Below are 19863 nucleotides of genomic sequence, written 5' to 3'. Positions count from 1 at the left end.
ACTTCTCATTGTATGTATTTGGATTTAAATTTTAATATTCGACATATATCGTAGAATATTATTCGAGGTCAAACTACGTCGGTGTATTGTTTGTTCTTTCTCATCGTATATTCATATACGAGTATTGAGTCAAATATAGTATTCAGTATTTTAATTAAAAATTCCTATATCATAATATATATATATATATATATATATATATATATATATATATATATATATATATATATATATATATATATATATATATATATATATATATATATATATTGGTGAAGTGCATTAACAAGGAAAATCATTAAGCAAAAAATAATATTTGTAACATTATTTTTACTAATCATCTCCAAATTAAACAGAACAAAGTATGTAAAAAATTCAGATTCATTTTTTTTTTTAAATAAAAAAATGCAAGATCTTCTGGAGACAACATAAATAAGAACTCCAAGAAAAAAGTACAACGTCATTATTTCACTCGTGGGGTTGTACTTCAATTCGGATCAAGATCAAAATTCAAAACCCTAATTTGATGTTAAATAACTTGATTTATTTTATTTATTGATTTTCTTGCCCCATAATAATATATAAATATATAGATATAGATATATCATTTGCAGCTGGAGTTTGTATCTCTTTGAGAAGCAAGAATTGCATCAATGGCTTCTCTAACTTGAGAAAGATCAGGTGCTTTTCCACCTTGTGCTGGCCAAAATTCATCAGCAGCCAAAACCTGCATTAATATTTAAATATATATTATATAATTAATTAATTACTCATTAATTAATGCAACAATCACAGTTAATTATAATTAATTTGGAATCATACCTTCACTTGCAGCTGAAGGAACTTGACATAGCTGATTGCTTTTTCTAGCATTGTAACCAAATCAACCTGCAACATTTCCAATTATAATCACCTCTTAATTAATCATACTTAAATTAAATTAAATTAACCTAAATTAGTACCTTGGAACCATTCGGGACGAGTTCTTGTAATATCTTTAACCGTTCGCTGATTCGTTCCCTTCGATTCTGCAGCACAAACATTCTTTTAATCTTTTTGCTTAATTTCCACTCAAATTGATCTTGTCAAATTCTTATATATAATAAATTAATCAATTCAGAAAAAAAAAATTAAGCTAATTAATTAATTAATTAACTATTTATAACCTTATATACCTTAGCTGCAACACTTTGAGGATCCTTGGAAATTATCGACGATTGCGACTTCGATTTCGGCTTCTTCGAATCACTGCTCGAACCAACACATTGCTTCTTCATAGCTTGCACATTCTCTCCCTGTAGAATTATTTAATTAATTAAATCAATCAACATCAAGAATTAATTATCTCATGCAAGTATATATATATATATATATATATATATATATATATATATATATATATATATATATATATATATATATATATATATATATATATATATTTATTCATCTATAAAATTATTACACAAACCCTAAATACATAATTAACATTTTTATTTAATTTAATTATTATACCGAAAATGGACGTTTATTAGCATTAGTTGCAGCTTCTTGTCTCCCCATCTCCAAAATACCATTAGTGATTGTGTCCTCCTCTTCATCATTCAGCCACGCCATCTGCTGGAAGTTTCCGGCGGCGGCATCGTGGTGGCTGCAAGAAGTTTCCGGCAAGCCATGGCCGGCGGCACCGGCACACTTAGGATCGATCAGCTGACTCTGATAGCTACTCGGGTGGTGGTGCAAATCTTCCTCCCACAACGGGTACTCATCTTCCTCTCCGATCAGCCTAGGGTACAAATTTCTACGAGCCCGCTTCGTATGATCGAAGCTAAGCAAAGAGCCACTAAAACTTCCGTAATCGGGCTTGAAGCTAATTACGGAATTGCCCTCCTCGGATAGATTGTAATTATTATTATTATTAGGTGCGGCGGCCTGATTATAACCTAGTCCGTTGGAGTTTGTGCTGCTCGGGCTCGAAACGGAGGAAGAGTTGCTCATGGTGAAGTTCTTGGCGAAGTTGTGGCCGGGCTTTTCCGGGCTCTCGGGCTCAAGGTAAGCACGCGTCCCGCCATACATGTGGTTGTTGTTGTTATCCTCGGGCGAGGAATTTATCATCGGGCCGCCTCCGAAATTGTTGTTATCGTAGAAAGCGCTAGCTTGGATTATAGCCATGGTGGAATCATTCTTGTTGGCTAGTGACATTGTATAATAATATGATGATGATGAAATGAAATGAAATGAAATGAAAATCTTGACTTAGGAATTAATTTTGGTTTGAGAGATTAGGACAAAAATAGAGACAAGAGTGGGGACAAATTGTGTGTAAGAGAAGTTGGAAGCTAGGGTAGGTGTTCAAACTTTGTGGCCTTCTATCTTATATTAATACTAGAATTATTTTTTATTTTTTTATTTAATTTTTTTTAGGGAAAAATTATGTAGCAAATTCAGTGTAATGGGAACAAGGAGTTTAGATGTGAGTTTTAAGTGTAAAATGGAGTTGGAAAATTAATGTGTGGGTGTTTATTAATTAATTAATTAATTAATTATGGGGTGTTGTATGGGGATTGTTAGCTGGCAGAGTATCGTAGTAAATTTAATTAATTAAATGGGAGAAAAAAAATATGAAAAAAAATTAAATTTATTGTATAACTATAAATTCAGCAAAAGGCTCGGCGCTTCTCTCGCCATGCCCACGTCTATCAGATTCCACACTACTACAACTTGAGTTTTCATTTAAATTCCATCAAATTAAAATTAAATCCCCTCAAAATTGAAAACTTTTTATTCTAGGGTAAATTGCAGCCACCCCTTAGGCAATATCAAATTACGAAAAAAATTCTTATATTTGGATAATTACAACTATTTCTCTTGTAAGTTTTCTTACACGTCCACCCTTATGATGTCAAATTCAAAAGAATCTTCTAGATTCCGTGGAATGTTATCTAGTTTATATTCATTTTGTGCAAAATGCAGTTTTTGATGCACCACAATATGATATTTACAAGCCAAGAGACACGTCATATGATCATTTTATTTCAAAATGTGGAGCTCAAATGAGATAAAACAGATACAAACTAGAGAATATTCCACATAATTTAGAAGATCCACTAAATTTGACACCGTAAGAGTGAACGTGTAAAAAGATTCATAGTTGAAGGGGTGAGTTGATTGTAATTACCATAAACATGAAGGGTTTTTTCGTAATTTAACATTATCTCAGAGGTTGATCGTAATTTATTCGTTTGAAATTCGAAGTTATTTCTTAAAAAAATGAGTCGTACATTTGTTAAACGAAAATACACTCACGTAACGAATTGGACGGAAGAGAATTTTTGTGCAATAAAAATTAATAAAAGGGGTTTTAAGACAATATAATAAATAAACAGAGAGAAGTTGTAATAGAATTCTTCTTGAGGGTTGGGGGGGGGGGGGGGGGGGGTGGGGGAGGGTATTGGGGGTATTTCCTACCTATTTTCCTCATGAATAAAGGAATCCACGAGCACGTGAATTCAATGTTTTTTTAATTATAGTTTCTTACATTCTATTTATCTTAGTCATTGATTCCGTGAATTTTTAAATCATTTTCCAGCTGACCCAACAATTCTAATCAAGGTCTTTTTGAATCGATCAAATTACTTGATTTGGTGGCACAATAATAACATGTTATTTGTTACAATTTGTTTACGACTAGATCGTAATTCAAAGCAGTTCGAATCATTTTGCCAACGATTGCTAAATTGAATTTGCTATAGATGACTTATACTTACTGTAATATACAAGATATACAAGAAATTGACGTTTATCCAATACACATATATAGCTGATTGCATGTTCATTCTTTATATATTTAAGAGTAAATTACAAGCACTCCCCTAATATATGGTGAATTTACGAAAAAACCCTCTTGCTTGGATAATTACATTTACACCTCAACTATGATTTTTTCTTACATCTCCACCCCTATGGTCTCAAATTCAAAATAATCATCTAGATTTTGTGGAATGTGCTCTAGTTTGTACTCGTTTTGTGTAAAAATACAGCTTCTGATGCACCACAATCTGATATTTACAAGCCAAAAAACACATATTATGATCATCTTGCTTCAAAATGTAGAGTTCGGATTGGATAAAACGGGTACACAAATAATAATATTCCATATAATCTCGAAGATTCCACTAAATTTGAAACCGCAAGGGTGGATGTGTAAGAAAATTTATAATTAAGGGGTGATTGTAATTACCCAAATATGAGAGGATTTTCGTAATTTAACTATAAAGTTATATTACAAAGTACGTGGCAATTGCAAATTATTACTTAAAATGACCAGTTCCCCTACTAATCACCTCTTCGAACACATACAAGTGCTCACGGTGATCGATTATAGTTCAATTACAGTTCGATCCACTCCCATACTTTCATAAATTAAAAGAAAAAATATATAAAAAAAAATTGATGATTCGACATAAATCAAAATTCCAGCACATGGAACAATCGGTGGCCATAACCAAACTAACAATTGCAACAATTAGATATCTAATTTAAATTACTGTACATTCAATAAAGAAATAAGATCGAGCAAGTGTTAGTGGTAGATCATACCTCAATTTTATATCAATAATCGTTGTAAATCGCAATGTTATCAGAACCGGACCGGACACAAAACCGGATAGGTTTTCGGGTCACGGTTGGACCGGTTCAACCGGGTTCGACCCGGGTTTTTTAATTTTTTTATTTATTAATTTTTTTAATTATTGTATTAATTTTAAACTTTAAAAATACAATATTCCTATATATCTTTTATATATTTTACATGTCTTTTCCATTTTAATATCATATATCTCACTTCATTTTGTTTTATTTATATTTTTATTAACATTTTTTTATTAACATTTTTTATCTCTCATTTGACATGTCTCTTTCTCTCTCTTCCCACTTTCTGTTTCCTTTCTTCTTCACGCAGCAGCCCCCCTCTCCCTCTCTCTCTCTCTCTCTCTCTCTCTCTCTCTCTTCCTTTCTCTCTCCTCTGTAAATCCAAAAACCTTCCTTCTCTTCTTCTCTTCTTTTTCTCTCCTTTCTCTCCATTTCGGCCTCCGACCACTGAATTCAGCCCACCACCGCCCAGATTCGCCCACCTAATATAGTCTTTACAACCAAGATCCGTCCACCTCCAGCCTCCGACCACCGGATTCAACCCACCGCCGCCCAGATCCGCCCACATAACAGCCTTTGCGGCCGAGATCCGTCCACCATATACTTTTTTTGACAAAACCCGGGGTCATTAACCGGTTCGCCGGTTTCCGGGTTTTACCCGGTTGAACCGGGTTTGTTCATTTTGACCCCGGTTTTCAATTTCTCCGGTTTTGGAGTTCAAACCGGACCGCCAAATTGTTGGGTCCCGGTCGAACCGGTCCGACCGGCCGGTCCGGTCCGGTTCCGATAACATTGGTATCGCTTATTAAAATTGGACGGTCTGTATCAAGTTACGAGGGTGTGCGTGGAATCTTGATAACCGTCGGATCAACTTTGGAAAATTCTACAGCAATATAATTTCATGCATGGATTAAGGATTAAGACATTCCGCTCATATTATATTATACTATTAGGCCCCGTTTGGTTGCCAAGATAAGCCATGATTAATTAAATAGTTGGACTTAATTTGATGTTTGGTATCTTCAATAACTTGCCGGGTCGACCCGCCAAAATTATATAATTATGGCTTATCTTGCCTTATCTTGGCTTATTTTGCCTTTTAATGAGTTTTTTTTGTTGCACCTTTCAAGCTCCAATAAAATAATTGGATCTCATTAGATTATTTAATCTTATCTTGGCTAATCTTATCTTGCCAACCAAACGAGGCCTTAATAATTTATATTTCACATATGAAACGGCTCAAAAACATTCTTCACTGTATTTTTCGGTAAAAAATGCAATAATTATAAATTTATAATTTATAATTAAAATTTAAAATATTTTTATTTGAAAAAAAATCAATTAAATTCAGGGTAAATTAGATTATTGGGTTTAAAAGAGTTTTTTTTTTTTTTTTTTTGTGTTGGAGTTCTACTTGTTTTTATTTAGCATTACATTGTACCTGTTGGGTATTTAATTTATTTTTTTATTCTTAAAATCGTACTATAGCTAGTTGGTTAATTAATTATACTATTGAGTTATTGGGTTAATTATGATGAATTAAATAGTATTATACTCAACTTGGACGATCGTTTAATGAATAATGAGTGTAACGGAATTTTCTAGAAATGAAAATTGGAACCCATTTTTGATTTTTGAAAAATAATGAAAATTTTCGAAAAGAACTATTTTCGATCTGTTCGGTATGATTTCAACTATAATATTACGTTGTTAGATAGATTATTATTATTATTATTATTATTATTATTATTATTATTATTATTATTATCTTTTGTATGTCGGTACGATAAAATCATAAAAATTCCCATTTGACTAGTACTAATTTATTAATGAAACGATGTATTAAATTTTATTTTATTTTAATTTGTTTTTTGTATTTAATAATTTGTTCAAACCAATGAAGATATGTTAAGCCACATTAATGTATGATTCAGACAAGTAATTAAATAGATGATGATAAAATCAAAGCTGGCTTCGGAATTAGCGCAATTCCCTTGTCTCCTGGAGATTATGTTTGCACATTAGTACTACTTTCTAACTATTTAATTAAATTACATTAAATGACATAATTATTAATTAATACTATTTTAAGTAACCCCCATCTTGAATCTGTGTCAAGCTTCGCCTTATCCAGTCATATAATTTACTCCATTCATCTTAAAATTAAATTTGGCTTTATTCCACTTTACACCCTTAAAATATCGAAGTTTGACACTTTGCATCGTAAAAAATATCTAATAGCACATTGAACCCGCAAAGAATAATAAATCATGCATGATGATGCACCTTAAATAAATTTTTAAAACTAATGAATGTAATTTAAAATTTTAGTGGTATTTATTTAGGATTTCAAATGCCAAATCAATTTTTTTTTACGCATTAATCCTTTCAAAACTATAAAGTGCAACAATAAATATACACCTCATTAACATATTTAAAAATTATATTTGTTTTCACAAAAAATAATTTATAAAAGAATAAAATATCATTCAGCTAATTATTTGAAAATCATATTTTCTTCCAAATATTTTCACCAATTACAATAAGATATCCATCAATCGAATAATTTAGTGCATAATACTCAATTATATTGTAAGAAAATATATTATTATGTTTTGATGGTGCGGTATGCTATTAATTTTTTTCAAGGGTGCAAAATACCAAAATGCTCAAATTTAAAGAGGCAAAGTTGGATTAAACCAATTAAATTTTGTTTAAGATTTTAAACGCGTAGTATTCAAATATTTACAGCTATATATTGCTAATTTCACTTTTATTTATTCACTTGATGAACTCATTCATTGATTTAGTGCCCACCCAGTAATTAACCATTAATTAAGAGATTTGATTATCCTAAACTCTGTCAATATTGATTAATGAATATCGTCACATGGGCCACATATCCATTTTTGCCAAACGGTGGTGAGTTGATCTGTTAATTTGTATTAGTTTATGGAATAACACTGAATTGATTGCTGCAATGTTAGTTGACCTTAGCAAACTATTACAATAAATATAAATAAATAAATAATAGAATTCAAAATTAAAAAAAAAAAAAAAAAAAAAAAAACAAACAAGGGCTAAAAAAAGGCGTCCAGTTTATTGCATCAAAATCATAGAGAACACCATATTAAATTATTAATTACTAGTAAACTAATACATTTCCTCCACTTTAAATAATAATAATTTAATTTTTATTTATTAAAAGTGGGTCTAATTGACGAAAGTATTAAGAGCAAAGTCATTCATAATTAGAAGAGAAAAGAAATATAATAAAAAATAAATCTTAATGATGTCACTAGAATTGCTGAACATTTTTATTGAGAAAAAAATAATACAGAAATGTCATTAACGAAAGAAAAGAGATTAATGAAGAACATGGGAAATCAAATTACATATATCAAATTACAAAATGTAAAATGTGTGACTGTTGGTTTCAGATTAGCCTAAAGAAAATAAAATAATAATTAATTAATTAATAATGAAATATAAAATATTTACAATGTACTAAGTTTTTCCATAAATAGTACAATTTCTTTTTTGATAAAATATTTACTACTGATATAGAAATATATTTATGATATAGTGTATTTCACTATTTATTTTGAAAAGAAATTCATTAGTTAATATAAGAAAACATTTATCATTCTCTTAATTGATTGCTTTTTTTTTTTTTTTTTTTTGATAATTTCTTAATTGATTGCTTTATGAAATAATAAATTTATGCAGATATTACATTTAAAAAAAATTAAAAATTATTCAATCGAAATTCCCCAAACGGCGGAGCTAGGGTTTCAGATGAGGAATCAATTTCCCGACTAAATTCTCCGATCAAGATTCCGCCTTTATCCCTTCTCTCCTCTGCAATTGAATACGGTAAACCATGAGGAATGGTGGCCGGAAAAGATCCCACGGCGAAGATTCGTCTTCTTCATCATCTTCTAAGATCGACTCAAGTAAAAAACCCTACTCCCACCACCACCACCACCACCACGACCACCGCCACCACCGTATTTCTCCGCCGTCAAACTTCCCGGACCAAAATTCCCGTCACCGAGTAACGGGTAAGCGCTCAAACTTCATTTCCTACACCGAATTGCCGTCTCTCCCCCCGAAGGTGAAAATCCTGTGCCAAATCATAGCCGAAACCCCCGCCGCCGCCGTGGAGAGGGTTCTGGAAGACGCCGGCATCCGCGTCCGCGGCGAAGATGTGGAGGAGGTGCTCAAGCTGTCCTACGGCCACCCCGGCTCCGCCGTCAAATTCTTCCGGTGGTCCGGTTTCCAGCTGAACAACAAGCACACCCCGTACGCCTGGAATCTAGTCGTCGATTTGCTCGGCAAGAATTGCCTTTTCGATGCAATGTGGGATGCCATTAAATCGATGAGAAAAGAATTTTTACTCTCTCTCTCCACCTTCCGCTTCGTGTTCGCCAATTACGCGGCGGCCAATCACGTGCAAGAAGCCATTTTGAGCTATGAGGTGCTCGAACAATACAATGTACCTAAAGACGTCGCAGCACTGAACTCCCTTTTGAGTGCAATCTGTAATTCGGGAAAAACGGAAACCGCAAAGGACTATTTGGTAATTGCAAAGGAGAGGACTCGAATCAACGCAGAGACGTATTCAATCTTGCTGGAGGGCTTTGAGAATGAAGGAGATGTGTCTAGAGCTAGGCAAACTTTCTCGGAAATGGTGGCAGATATCGGATGGGACACGAGGAATATTCCCGCTTACGATTCCTTCTTGTGCACACTTCTCAAGGGTCAAGATGGATTGCGCGAAATGATAAAATATTTTGACACGATGAGAGATAGAAATTGTTATCCGGGCATGAAGTTTTTCAAGTTTGCAATCGAAGAATGCTCGAGAAAAAACGATTCGAAGTCCGCAAAGTTGATTTGGGAGGAGTTGGTCGGTAGGAATATTTGTCAACCGGATGTAGTAATCCATAAATCTTTAATATCCCTTTATTGCAACGCGAAAGATTTCGATTCGGCTCAGAAGTTGTTGGATGAGATGGTGTACAACGGGGCTTTTCCCGATTCGGAAACTTACGGTTTACTGTTCCACTTCTTGATCAAGCAAAATCGAGTAAGGGAAGCTACCCCATTGTTTAAGGAGATGGTGAAGAACGAGTTTGTGCCTATGCAACAAGATTGTAGTTCCGCGGTTAAGGCTTTTTTAGCTGCTAAAGATCCGCATATGGCGATTAAGGTGTGGAGATTCATGGTCGATAATTATAAAGCCGATTTGGACGAGACTGCGAATCTGTTGGTCGTGGGGTTGAGAGATGCGAATAGGCTGCCCGAGGCGGTTAAGTGCGCGGAGGATATTATCGAACGAGGGATAAAGTTGACTTCTGCGACACTTTCGAAGTTGAAACAGAGCTTGTGTAAAGTCGGGAAGGCTTTTGGTTACGAGGAACTCTTGCGTAAGTGGAAGAATCATTAAGCGGGTTAGATTTCTTCCGTCGGTTAGAAAATGCTTTGTGAATACGTATACGGTTTCTTTTGCTTGCTCTGATTTACAATAATGCTCGGGTTTTGATGCAATTGAATTCGTTTATTTAGATTCTTATCAAAAAAGTTGAAAAAAAAACTGGCTTATTTAGATTGCTTTTTACATTTAAGTGTTGATGCAGTAGCTTTGTTTACAGCAAGTGTATGGAAAATTGAAACTAATTCATTTGGTGTTAAATGTAACTGTTAATTAGTTCCTTGTAGGGGTGGTAAACGAGCTGAGCCGGCTCGTGAACTCGATGAGTTAGCTCGACAAAAGTTCGAACTCGAGCTCGAGCCCAATTATAGTTGTTCAACAGATCTCGAGCCCAATTATATAGTGATTCACTGTTTTTTTCTCTTTTGGGATACTCTTAGTCCAATATATGTAAGTCCAAGATGAGGGGTGTCAGTACAATAAATTGTAACTAAAGGGGGTTAGATGCTATTTACTCTAAATACTATTGCAAACATATATATTATGTTAACTTGGATTTCATATTGAAAGTCGTTAAAACATCAATATCATGATAGATGTGTGATTTGTTATGTCGTTATCAGAAAATAAATGCAACCTGAAGTTGGGGATAATAGTTTCTGAAATGATTTTTGCAGGCCAAAATTAAACATTCAGGCACATTTTTTTACCATTCTTCAAAAAACAAAAAGTAAAAAAACTCAAAACCTCTCTCAACCTTTCGATTTTCTTTCGCAAAGCCCGTGCAAATCGTCAACAGATCGGAGGTAATTTTTACGTTTTTACAATCCTCTTGTTATGTAGATTACGAATCCGGAAAAAAAAACGAAAAAAATCACACGTTGGCCTGCTCGTGTGAATTTACACGAGCGCATCCACTGTGCTCGTGTAAATCCACACGAGTAGGCCTTTTTATTATTATTTTTTTTTAATTGCTCGTGTAAAAACACACGAGTGGTTGCAAAGTGCTCGTGTGAAATCACACGAGCACTTTGCAACCACTCGTGTGTTTTTACACGAGCAGATTAATTTTTTATTTTTTATTTTTATATAATTTTTTTTAGAATTATAAGATGCTCGTGCAAAAACATGCGAGCATTTCAACAGTGCTCGTGTTAAATCAGATGAGCACTGTTGAAATGCTCGCATGTTTTTGCACGAGCACAAAAAAATAATTTTCTTTTATATTTTTTTTTTAATTGGGTAGGAATAGTACAAAAGGTAAATAGTTATGGTAAAAAGGTAAAAAATCATGGTAAAAAAGTGCATGAATGTTTAATTTGGCCTGCGTATATCATTACCCTAATAGTTTTCTTTGGGCTTATGTATATATTTTTGGGTAAATTGCATTTAACCCCCTTGTGGTTTCACCGTTTGGCACTTCACCCCCCTCTGATATCGATTTAGGCACTTAACCCCCCTGTGGTTGTCAGATTGTAGCGGCCGTCTAATAATCCGTTAAAGTTAACCGTGAGTGTATCTCACTCGCCCAAAATTGAAGTGGTTGAATGTTTCTCCAGCTGAATTTTTTGATAATGACCATGTTGTCCTTTTGCCTTCAATAAAAACCCTAGACCAATCTCTCATTTTTATTTTAATTAAAAAAACAAAAATAGAAATTTTTAAACATTTTTTTTAGTTCCGTATTACATAATTTAAACCTTTATATTAATTATTTTTTAAATTACATATATGAATTCTTTTGTAATTTATTTTATATTTTTCAAATAAATTTATATTTGATTAGTTGAACTTCAGCCTTCTTATTTTTAAGCAAAATATATATATATATATATATATATATATATATATATATATATATATATATATATATAATAATAATAAAAAATAAATTACAAAATCTGAAAGAAAAATATAATGAGGCGTGAATAATACAACACCCAGGAGAACAGAGAGAAATAGAAATAAGAAATTGTTCTTCAATCATCGGTCAATCCATTCAATTTCTCCAAATTGTTGCCGTTCTGAACATCCGTTTTTTATTTTCCTTACTTCAATTACAAAGCTACGATCTTTGGAGCCAAAGCAGATTTCCAGTTCTATGTTCAGTCCGCCGCCGGCGCCGCCGTCGTCATCGTCTTCGCCACCGTTGTCGTCGTGGGTCATGACCATAATATCAATCCGCCGCCGACCATCACCATGACCTCTTTTTCGATTGTGTACCTCTTTTAGTTTCAATTTTCAGAATCGAAAAAACCTTCAACCACAGGAATGACGATAAGGAGACAGAACCATGACCAAGGAGAACCTTAAGTTGCATAGATGTCCTCGAAGAAGACAAAAAAGCGCGAATAATGGATTTTGAGACGCATTTGTTGTTCCGATGATTTTCTTTTGTCGTCTCAGACGGATTTTTTTTTAAGGGATTGGAATAGTTGGGGCGAATTTGAAGGTGAAGGAAAAGAAGAAGAAAATTAGGGATTTAAGAAGTTATGGAAATTGTAGTTTAGTCCTCTCAATTTGGGCTATTTATAATTAAATTATGGAAGGGCATTTTAGATATTTAACGTTTTCTGTTAGTTTATTACACGGCCGCTACAATCTGACAACCACAGGGGGGTTAAGTGCCTAAATCGATATCAGAGGGGGGTGAAGTGCCAAACTGTGAAACCACAGGGGGGTTAAATGCAATTTACCCTATATTTTTTTGTTAAATTACGGTCACCCCTTAAGTAAGGTCAAATTACAAAAACTCCTATAATGTTTGGGTAATTACAATTATCCCATTAACTATGAATGTTCTTACACGTCCACCTTTACGGTGTCAAATTTTGTGGAATCTTCTAGGTTATGTGACATATTCTTCCGTTTTATCACATTCGAGCTCCAAACAAGTTTGAAACAAGATGATCATACGACGTGTTTTTTGACTTGTAAATATCAGACTGGAGTGCATCATAAACTGCATTTTTGCACAGAACGAGTACAAACTATAGAACACCATTTCACAGAATTTAGAACCTAAATTAGAAGGTTCTTTTGAATTCGACACCATAAGGATTAACGTGTAGGAAGATTCGTAGTTTGGGTTTTTCATAATTTGACATTATTATTTTGTTTTAAATCAACATAATTTCGAACTAATTATAGTGATAAACCTTTAATTAACATCATATGTGAGCCTCTATTTGGTTGTATGTCTAGATCATTCTTGATTTCTCACTTCAAACAAATTTTATTTTAATAAAATTTAGGATTTCATTAATTATATATTTATTAATTAGTACATCTGTTAATGTTATTAGGTGAGCTAGAAATAAAAGATTTGAGAAAATAAACAAATGGATAATATTGCTCTGTCTCTGTCTGGATTGGACAACCACACACATTATATCATGTCCCAACAAACATGATTAGCTACTGATTACTTATTTAATCACAAACTAATTAGGTGGCTTACACTCATGCAACCTCGTCCCACGTGGGACTCTTCTTGTACTAATTATGAGTTTATGTTTTTACTAATCTTAATATTTTTTTCGTAAAGACTTTCGAATTAGTGGGACTCGATTGTAATTTCCGTAGACATATGGCCGAGTCATCGTAAAACAAATAATCAATTCGTATAAAGTACTTTTGAAAATGGATGCGATGAATGCCGTTTTCGTTTTAATAATATTGTTTCGATTTGAAATAAAAATTTGACCATTTCAAGGCTGAATTTGACAAAACTCAAAATACGGAATTTCTAATTCTTTTAGTTAGCTTTCTAATCTAATTTTAATCACCAAAATTGAGTGTTTGATGAGAAAAATATGAATGAATCAATAAACTGTGATCACAACTTTGATCTTTTGAGTTATTTGAAATTCAGGACGTAATTTATTCATGAATAACTTTGTCATACGTCTCCAATCTATATGATTCAAGTTGAATAGAGAGTTAACTCAAAGCTCTACAACTTCTGTGTGTGAATTTTACCAAATCGATATTAAAAATATGTCAAAATCATGTTTGAAGTTGAAATAATATTACTAAAATTGAAACGAAATTTATATTTTTAAAAATTTTAAAAATTCCAAAATGACCCATTGATAATGGTAGGGCAACATTTAAAACTGTTTGGTGCCGATGCCTGTCACACGTGCATAGGCTAGATTCTTAATGTATCGAATTCGATTCAATTATTTTCTTAAACAAATACATAATTCATAATTCATCCAATTATATATATATATATATATATATATATATATATATATATATATATATATATATTCCCATAATCAAGAAACCTGTCGTAATTCATTTCCACGTTCGTCATTACCAGACCAGCATCATGCCCTCATGGGCTCTATTAATTACTACCCAATAATCTTGATTAGGAATTTTTTCTAACTTTTTTTTTTCATTTTTTTCATTTTAACAGAAAATTAATGAAAGTTTTTTTTTAAATAAATTTATTCTATATATTTTTTTTCTTATACAAACAATCAAATAATTTGCTTATTATAATCATTTTATGTTTGGAAAGGTATATCTATTTTTATATACAAAATAATAATATTATATAAAATATAAAATTTATCAAAAAAAATGTCAATTTATAAGAACCCCAACAAATATAATTTAATAATAAATATAAATTTAATAAATGAGATGTTTTTGGATTCTTTGAATTAAATTTCCCAATGTGGTTGTAGTTGGAAGTTCGTAGTCATAAAGAGAAGAGAATAGAATATTGACAAACTTAAAATATCCTAAAATTGAATTGTTTATATATACGTACTTGTATTTGTTTTCTTGCATGGCCTCTTTGGATCTTAATCGCATAAGAGATATCATTTTTTTTTCAATTTTTTTATATAGCAAGTAAAATAAATAAATCATATGAGGTAAATGAAATGAAAGAGGGATTTATACGATAAAAAGAACACGTCGGTGCAGGTTTTTTTGGAGGTAGGGGAGTTTATTTTCTTTACCAAGTAAATCTATGAGTAATATATACTCTCCTACGTATGTCGATTAAGGTTCGTTCGAATTCAAATTAATTTACAACAAATAAACTTAAACACAATTTCAGAAGGTTGATAAAAAGATTGAAATAAGTTTGTTGAACAATCTGCTAAGCTTGACTCAGTTCTTGATTATTGAGATACTACATCGGGTCATATACATTGGATGATAATTAAATAACCATTCACTGAGTAAAACCACCTGCTAAATAATTACTAGATATATTTCAACGAGTGTAGCATCAAATAAACATTCCATTATTTTAGGCAAACAAAATTAAATCTAACAATGTAGGAGTACCCATCGTCTATCTATCTGTCAAGCCCGGTTGTTGGGTGAGAAATGAAAATAATTGAAGTTGGATGGTCACCAAACTAAAATAAATTGTTATTATCTAATTATTATTCTTTAATCATATCAATATCCTCATTAAAATTCAAATCCCCACTTTTTAAGAACGATTTATTGAGGGACCCCAAATCTTACCCAAAAAAATATAATCTTGTCCAAATTATGTGAATTCATTCAATAATCAATAGGGATTAGCAGGTAGAGGTCTAAAATAGACGAAATTCCGAATTTAGTCAATTTCGATAACAAATAACAAATCAATTTTGGAACAACATTATTAATTTCAAATTTCAAAAATTACGATTTCTGATTTTCCTTAATTTTTCTGGCTCGGAATTGAAACAGTATATTTTACTTTGAATTAAGATTTTTGATTAATTCCATGGAATTTCCAGATTTCGCCAATTCATAAACCGACTTTTTCTTACAACTTTGTTAATTCCAATTGTCAATTTTTCGATTACTTTTGACACGCATATAAATTTAGTTTTTCACTTCAATTAATTTTATTTTAAACTGCTAATTCCGATCGAATCCATTCGATTTCTTTTTAAATTAAACAATTAGTAAGCCACAAGCTTCTAACTTTTTCTTTCACCCAAATTTAAATTTCGTCCTATCCCTACTTTTGTATTGTCTAATTCTCATAATTTAATGCTCGAAAAATGCTTTGTCTTGTTAAAACCTTAACCCACCCCCCACCCACCCTCCACCCACCCCACCCCTCAATCATCATCTTCACACATTTCTTGTTTCTAGTTTCTTTGTATTACTAAAATGCCATTATCTCACTAATCTCTTTTACGCCATTAAAATTCATATATACATACATACACATGTATTTTGTATTGTCCCAAAACTATATATCTTCTCTCTCACTCTTAAAAGAGTATATTCTTAATTCTCTCTCTCAAGCAACAATAACAGCTTCTCTCTCTTCCACCATTTTCTTTATAAATTATTTCTTCCTTTTTTTTTTTGGGTTATCATTCAGAAGAAAAAAAAATGGGGTTTTCAAGAAACAGTCGTTGCACCGCCGCCATTGATGCCGATCACGAGCTCTGCGACGACAACTCTGATTTCGACGATCACGAGGCAATAAAGTTCAAGTCTTTGCTCCACAAAATGATCTGGGATTTCGGTCTGGGCTGCGTCATTCCACCACCACGGCGGCGGCTGCGGAATGAGGCGGAGGAGAAAGACGTCGGCGGGGGAAACAAGGCTTGGCTGCTGGCGGAGTCCGGCGGCTGCGGGGCGGAGGAGCCGCACTCGGTCCACTCCTCGTTCAGGTTCAGCTTCTGCTCTCAGGTGGAGGTTGAATCCATGGCGGTGAACAACAGCTGCTCCGCCACCGTGTTGATGGTGAATTTGGACAACGGCTTCTTAACCGATTTCAAGTCTAGAGAATTGAAATGGAGAAGAATTGAATCTTTGGAGAGGAGTATTTCTCCATTGGCACACTCTTTAATTCGCTTCTCTTACTCTGAAATTCTCTCCGCCACTAGAAATTTCTCCAAAGGTAATATTTTTTTTTTCTTTAATTTTTTTTTATTTTTGAATTTTCTTTAACTTTTTAAAAAATGGGAAATGATTTTCTTGAATTTGGAGTGTAGGTAGAGTATTGGGGAGAGGGGCATTGAGCTGTGTGTTTAGAGGAAGAGTCGGGTTTTTGAGGACGAGCGTCGCGATTAAGCGTCTCGAAAAGGAGGACAAAGAATCGTCGAAGGCATTTTGCCGAGAATTGATGATCGCGACTTCTCTGCGTAATCCCCACATAGTTCCGTTGGTCGGGTTTTGTATTGATGCCGAGGGGGGTTTGTTTTTGGTCTACAAATACGTCTCCGGTGGTAGCTTAGAGCGATTCTTGCACGGTATTATATTCTTATTTTTATTTTGTCGTCTCCCTTTTCGGAGCTAAGTGTTTACAAGTTTGTTTGGTTATAACTTTTGAGATTCGTTACGTGCAGAAAAGAAGAGAAGAGGAGGTAAAGGGAGTCCTCCGCTTTCATGGTCCGTTCGGTATAAAGTTGCAATGGGAATCGCTGAAGCAATCGAATATTTACATAACGGAACGGAAAGATGTGTTGTTCATAGAGATATAAAGCCCTCAAATATCCTTCTTTCGTCGAAGAAGACACCCAAGGTAAAGGTCATAAAAAAAAATAGCTTCGTTTTTTGTGTCTAGCAATCGATAATATTGAGTAGTACTTACACTAAACTAAATTCTTGATTAATTTTATTTGGACAGTTGTGCGACTTTGGATTGGCGACTTGGACCCCTTCTCCCTCGGTGCCGTTCCTTTGCAAAACCGTTAAAGGCACATTTGGGTAATGATCTTTAATTATTATTATTATAACTTTATAAGTTGGATTACGATATTGTGTTTTGGAGTTAATTTTCGGACTCGTTGAATTAATCTCGTAGGTACTTAGCTCCTGAATATTTCCAGCACGGGAAAGTATCCGATAGAACGGATGTTTACGCATTTGGCGTAGTGCTCTTGGAATTAATAACCGGAAGGAAGCCAATTGAGTCGAGAAGAGGACCCGGCGAAGAGAATTTGGTTTCTTGGGTAAAGTCGCAATCTTTTTTTAGCTCAATTTCTTACTCACACGAAGAATTGTGTCTCAAATTTTTTTTTTTTTTTTTTTTGTTAAATAGGCAAAGCCACTAATGGAGCAAGGGAGTGTAGAGGAATTGCTTGATCAACGGCTGAGATTCACCGGAAGGAATTCGAGTCATATTATAGCACGGATGGTGCGAGCGGCAAGTGAATGCCTAAAGAACGAGTCAACGAGGCCCGAGATGGGTGAGATTGTGAGGGTATTGAGAGGGAAAGAATTGAATGGGTTGAGCAGAAAGAAGGCGGCTCTTTTGCCGATGAGTAATACTAATGTGGTTGACTATTGTTACACCGAGTTGAAACAGACGAAGAGCGAAATGAAGAGCCATTTCGCTCTGGCTATGCTAGGAGTCGAGTTCGAGGACGACGACTACCTTTGCTGCCGATGAATAAACTTAAATTCTTTAGGGGTTTTTTTTTCCTGCCAATTTTGAGTGCAGAGGAGTTTATATTTGCACTTGGTTTTTCTACCACTTTGTTTTGCCTCATCCCTCATTCATTCATCAAAGGTTTAAAAGGCCAAAAGCAAGAATTATAACATGGTCCTTTGAATTCTTATATATTAGGGATTCTTTTTTACAAAAATAAGAAATTATATAACATTCAATAATTAATCCTACTAATCAATCAACATAATTGAGAAATTATAAAAACATACAGAAATTCTTCATTATTAGTAAAGTTCTTGCATTCTGAGTTGCAAAATTATCAATCAAATTCGATATAAACTTCAACTTTGAGAAGCTTGGATTTCAAATTTTACCCAACAATTGTTTTTGCACAAAGGTTAGGACTTAGATAAATAAATGGGAAAAATACAGTTTTGATCCTTCAAGTTTGCATAAATTCCACATTTGACCCCTCATGTTCACAAAAAATACATTTGGTCCTTCATGTTTCAAACATTCAACACACTTAGTCATTTCCGTCAATTTTTCATTAGTACTAACGGAAGTAAGTGTGTGCCCGTCACTGCCTTAATTAACGGACTAACAATAAATTGAAAGAGATGACCAAAATTGTTAAAGTTTTTAAACATGACGGATCAAATGTGTTTTTTTATGAACATGGAGGACCATATGTAAAGTCGGTGCAAACTTGAGAGATGAAAATTGTAATTTTCTCATAAATAAATATATACATGGTAGAACCCTAAAATTTATCAAATTTCTCAAATTGGTATTGCATCTTATGTTTAATATAAGGGAGCAGCTAAAATAAATATCGGTTTTTTCTCACTTCAATACCACCAACTTAAAAAATAGGTAATAAATAGGTAATGACATTATTATCCTTAATGAAATGAAAATCAATACCACGACGATGTTAATTTTATTAAGGATATTAATTTCATTACCTAATTATTTTCTATTTTTTATGTTTTTTTTTTGAGGGAAAGGAAAATTCCATTAGGCATTAACAGCCAAATTATGAGGAATGTGAGTTCCATCACTACAGCTTAAATTAATATTCGTGGCGAACATACGCGCCAATTGGTTTCCACTACGCTTAACAAACGAGAACTCGCAAAATACAAAGGAACCTGTTATAGCCAAACATTCATCGATATAAGCTCCGAACGACGACAGTGATGACTCGCCTTCTTTGAGAGAAGAAATAACCTGCAAGCAATCTCCTTCGATAATTATCGAGCTCCAGCCAATGGTCCTTGCCCAAGAAATTGCCTCAAAAGCTGCATGCGCCTCGCATTCGACCGGCTGTGGTTGCCCCGGAAATTGACGAACCGCCCATCTGCAACATCCACCTCGCCAATCACGTGCGACC

General features: G+C 33.4%; 3 protein-coding genes across 8 annotated transcripts; 2 read left to right on the top strand and 1 right to left on the bottom strand.

Moving 5' to 3' along the window:
* Positions 1-363: 363 nt before the first annotated feature.
* On the bottom strand, positions 364-2354 carry LOC105975161 (uncharacterized). The gene is made up of 5 exons (XM_088821689.1): positions 1516-2354; positions 1176-1295; positions 963-1028; positions 823-888; positions 364-727 (listed from the first exon to the last, which is right to left on the bottom strand). The coding sequence occupies exons 1-5, from the start codon at positions 2200-2202 to the stop codon at positions 605-607; spliced, it is 1062 nt and encodes a 353-aa protein (XP_088677815.1). The 5' UTR covers positions 2203-2354; the 3' UTR covers positions 364-604.
* A 5885-nt stretch (positions 2355-8239) lies between these two features.
* LOC105973940 (pentatricopeptide repeat-containing protein At3g61360) lies at positions 8240-10961 on the top strand. Of its 6 annotated transcripts, none has more exons than XM_088821685.1 (2): positions 8240-10082; positions 10375-10648. In XM_088821685.1, the coding sequence occupies exons 1-2, from the start codon at positions 8534-8536 to the stop codon at positions 10416-10418; spliced, it is 1593 nt and encodes a 530-aa protein (XP_088677811.1). In that variant the 5' UTR covers positions 8240-8533; the 3' UTR covers positions 10419-10648. The 6 variants fall into 6 exon arrangements, with proteins under 6 accessions (XP_088677811.1, XP_012854441.2, XP_088677810.1 ...); XM_012998987.2 differs by having other exon boundaries at positions 8358-10106; XM_088821684.1 differs by having other exon boundaries at positions 8383-10082; positions 10365-10648.
* Positions 10962-16257: 5296 nt separating this feature from the next.
* Positions 16258-18638, top strand: LOC105973934 (pto-interacting protein 1). The gene is made up of 6 exons (XM_012998976.2): positions 16258-16973; positions 17068-17325; positions 17422-17597; positions 17703-17782; positions 17880-18027; positions 18117-18638. Exons 1-6 carry the CDS (start codon positions 16460-16462, stop codon positions 18465-18467), a joined length of 1527 nt encoding a protein of 508 aa, XP_012854430.2. The 5' UTR covers positions 16258-16459; the 3' UTR covers positions 18468-18638.
* Positions 18639-19863: the final 1225 nt, after the last annotated feature.

Source organism: Erythranthe guttata, chromosome 8 (assembly GCF_056151865.1).
Source record: "Erythranthe guttata isolate IM_541 chromosome 8, IM_541, whole genome shotgun sequence".
Classification (NCBI taxonomy): Eukaryota; Viridiplantae; Streptophyta; class Magnoliopsida; order Lamiales; family Phrymaceae; genus Erythranthe; species Erythranthe guttata.
The sequence above is the reverse complement of the archived record's forward strand: the minus strand, read 5'-3'. Positions and strand labels throughout refer to the sequence as shown.

What these genes read in the sequence shown, in the direction of transcription:
- LOC105973934 (XM_012998976.2), top strand. Translation starts at nt 16,460, where the DNA reads ATGGGGTTTTCAAGAAACAGTCGTTGCACCGCCGCCATTGATGCCGAT. An exon ending in CTTAGAGCGATTCTTGCACG is followed by an intron (nt 17,326 to 17,421) that starts GTATTATATTCT and finishes CGTTACGTGCAG; the next exon opens with AAAAGAAGAGAAGAGGAGGT. An exon ending in ACCGTTAAAGGCACATTTGG is followed by an intron (nt 17,783 to 17,879) that starts GTAATGATCTTT and finishes TTAATCTCGTAG; the next exon opens with GTACTTAGCTCCTGAATATT.
- LOC105975161 (XM_088821689.1), bottom strand. Translation starts at nt 2,202, where the DNA reads ATGTCACTAGCCAACAAGAATGATTCCACCATGGCTATAATCCAAGCT. An exon ending in TCGTCCCGAATGGTTCCAAG is followed by an intron (nt 889 to 962) that starts GTACTAATTTAG and finishes GAAATGTTGCAG; the next exon opens with GTTGATTTGGTTACAATGCT. An exon ending in TCCTTCAGCTGCAAGTGAAG is followed by an intron (nt 728 to 822) that starts GTATGATTCCAA and finishes ATATTAATGCAG; the next exon opens with GTTTTGGCTGCTGATGAATT.
- LOC105973940 (XM_088821684.1), top strand. Translation starts at nt 8,534, where the DNA reads ATGAGGAATGGTGGCCGGAAAAGATCCCACGGCGAAGATTCGTCTTCT. An exon ending in TGGTTACGAGGAACTCTTGC is followed by an intron (nt 10,083 to 10,364) that starts GTAAGTGGAAGA and finishes ACTGTTAATTAG; the next exon opens with TTCCTTGTAGGGGTGGTAAA.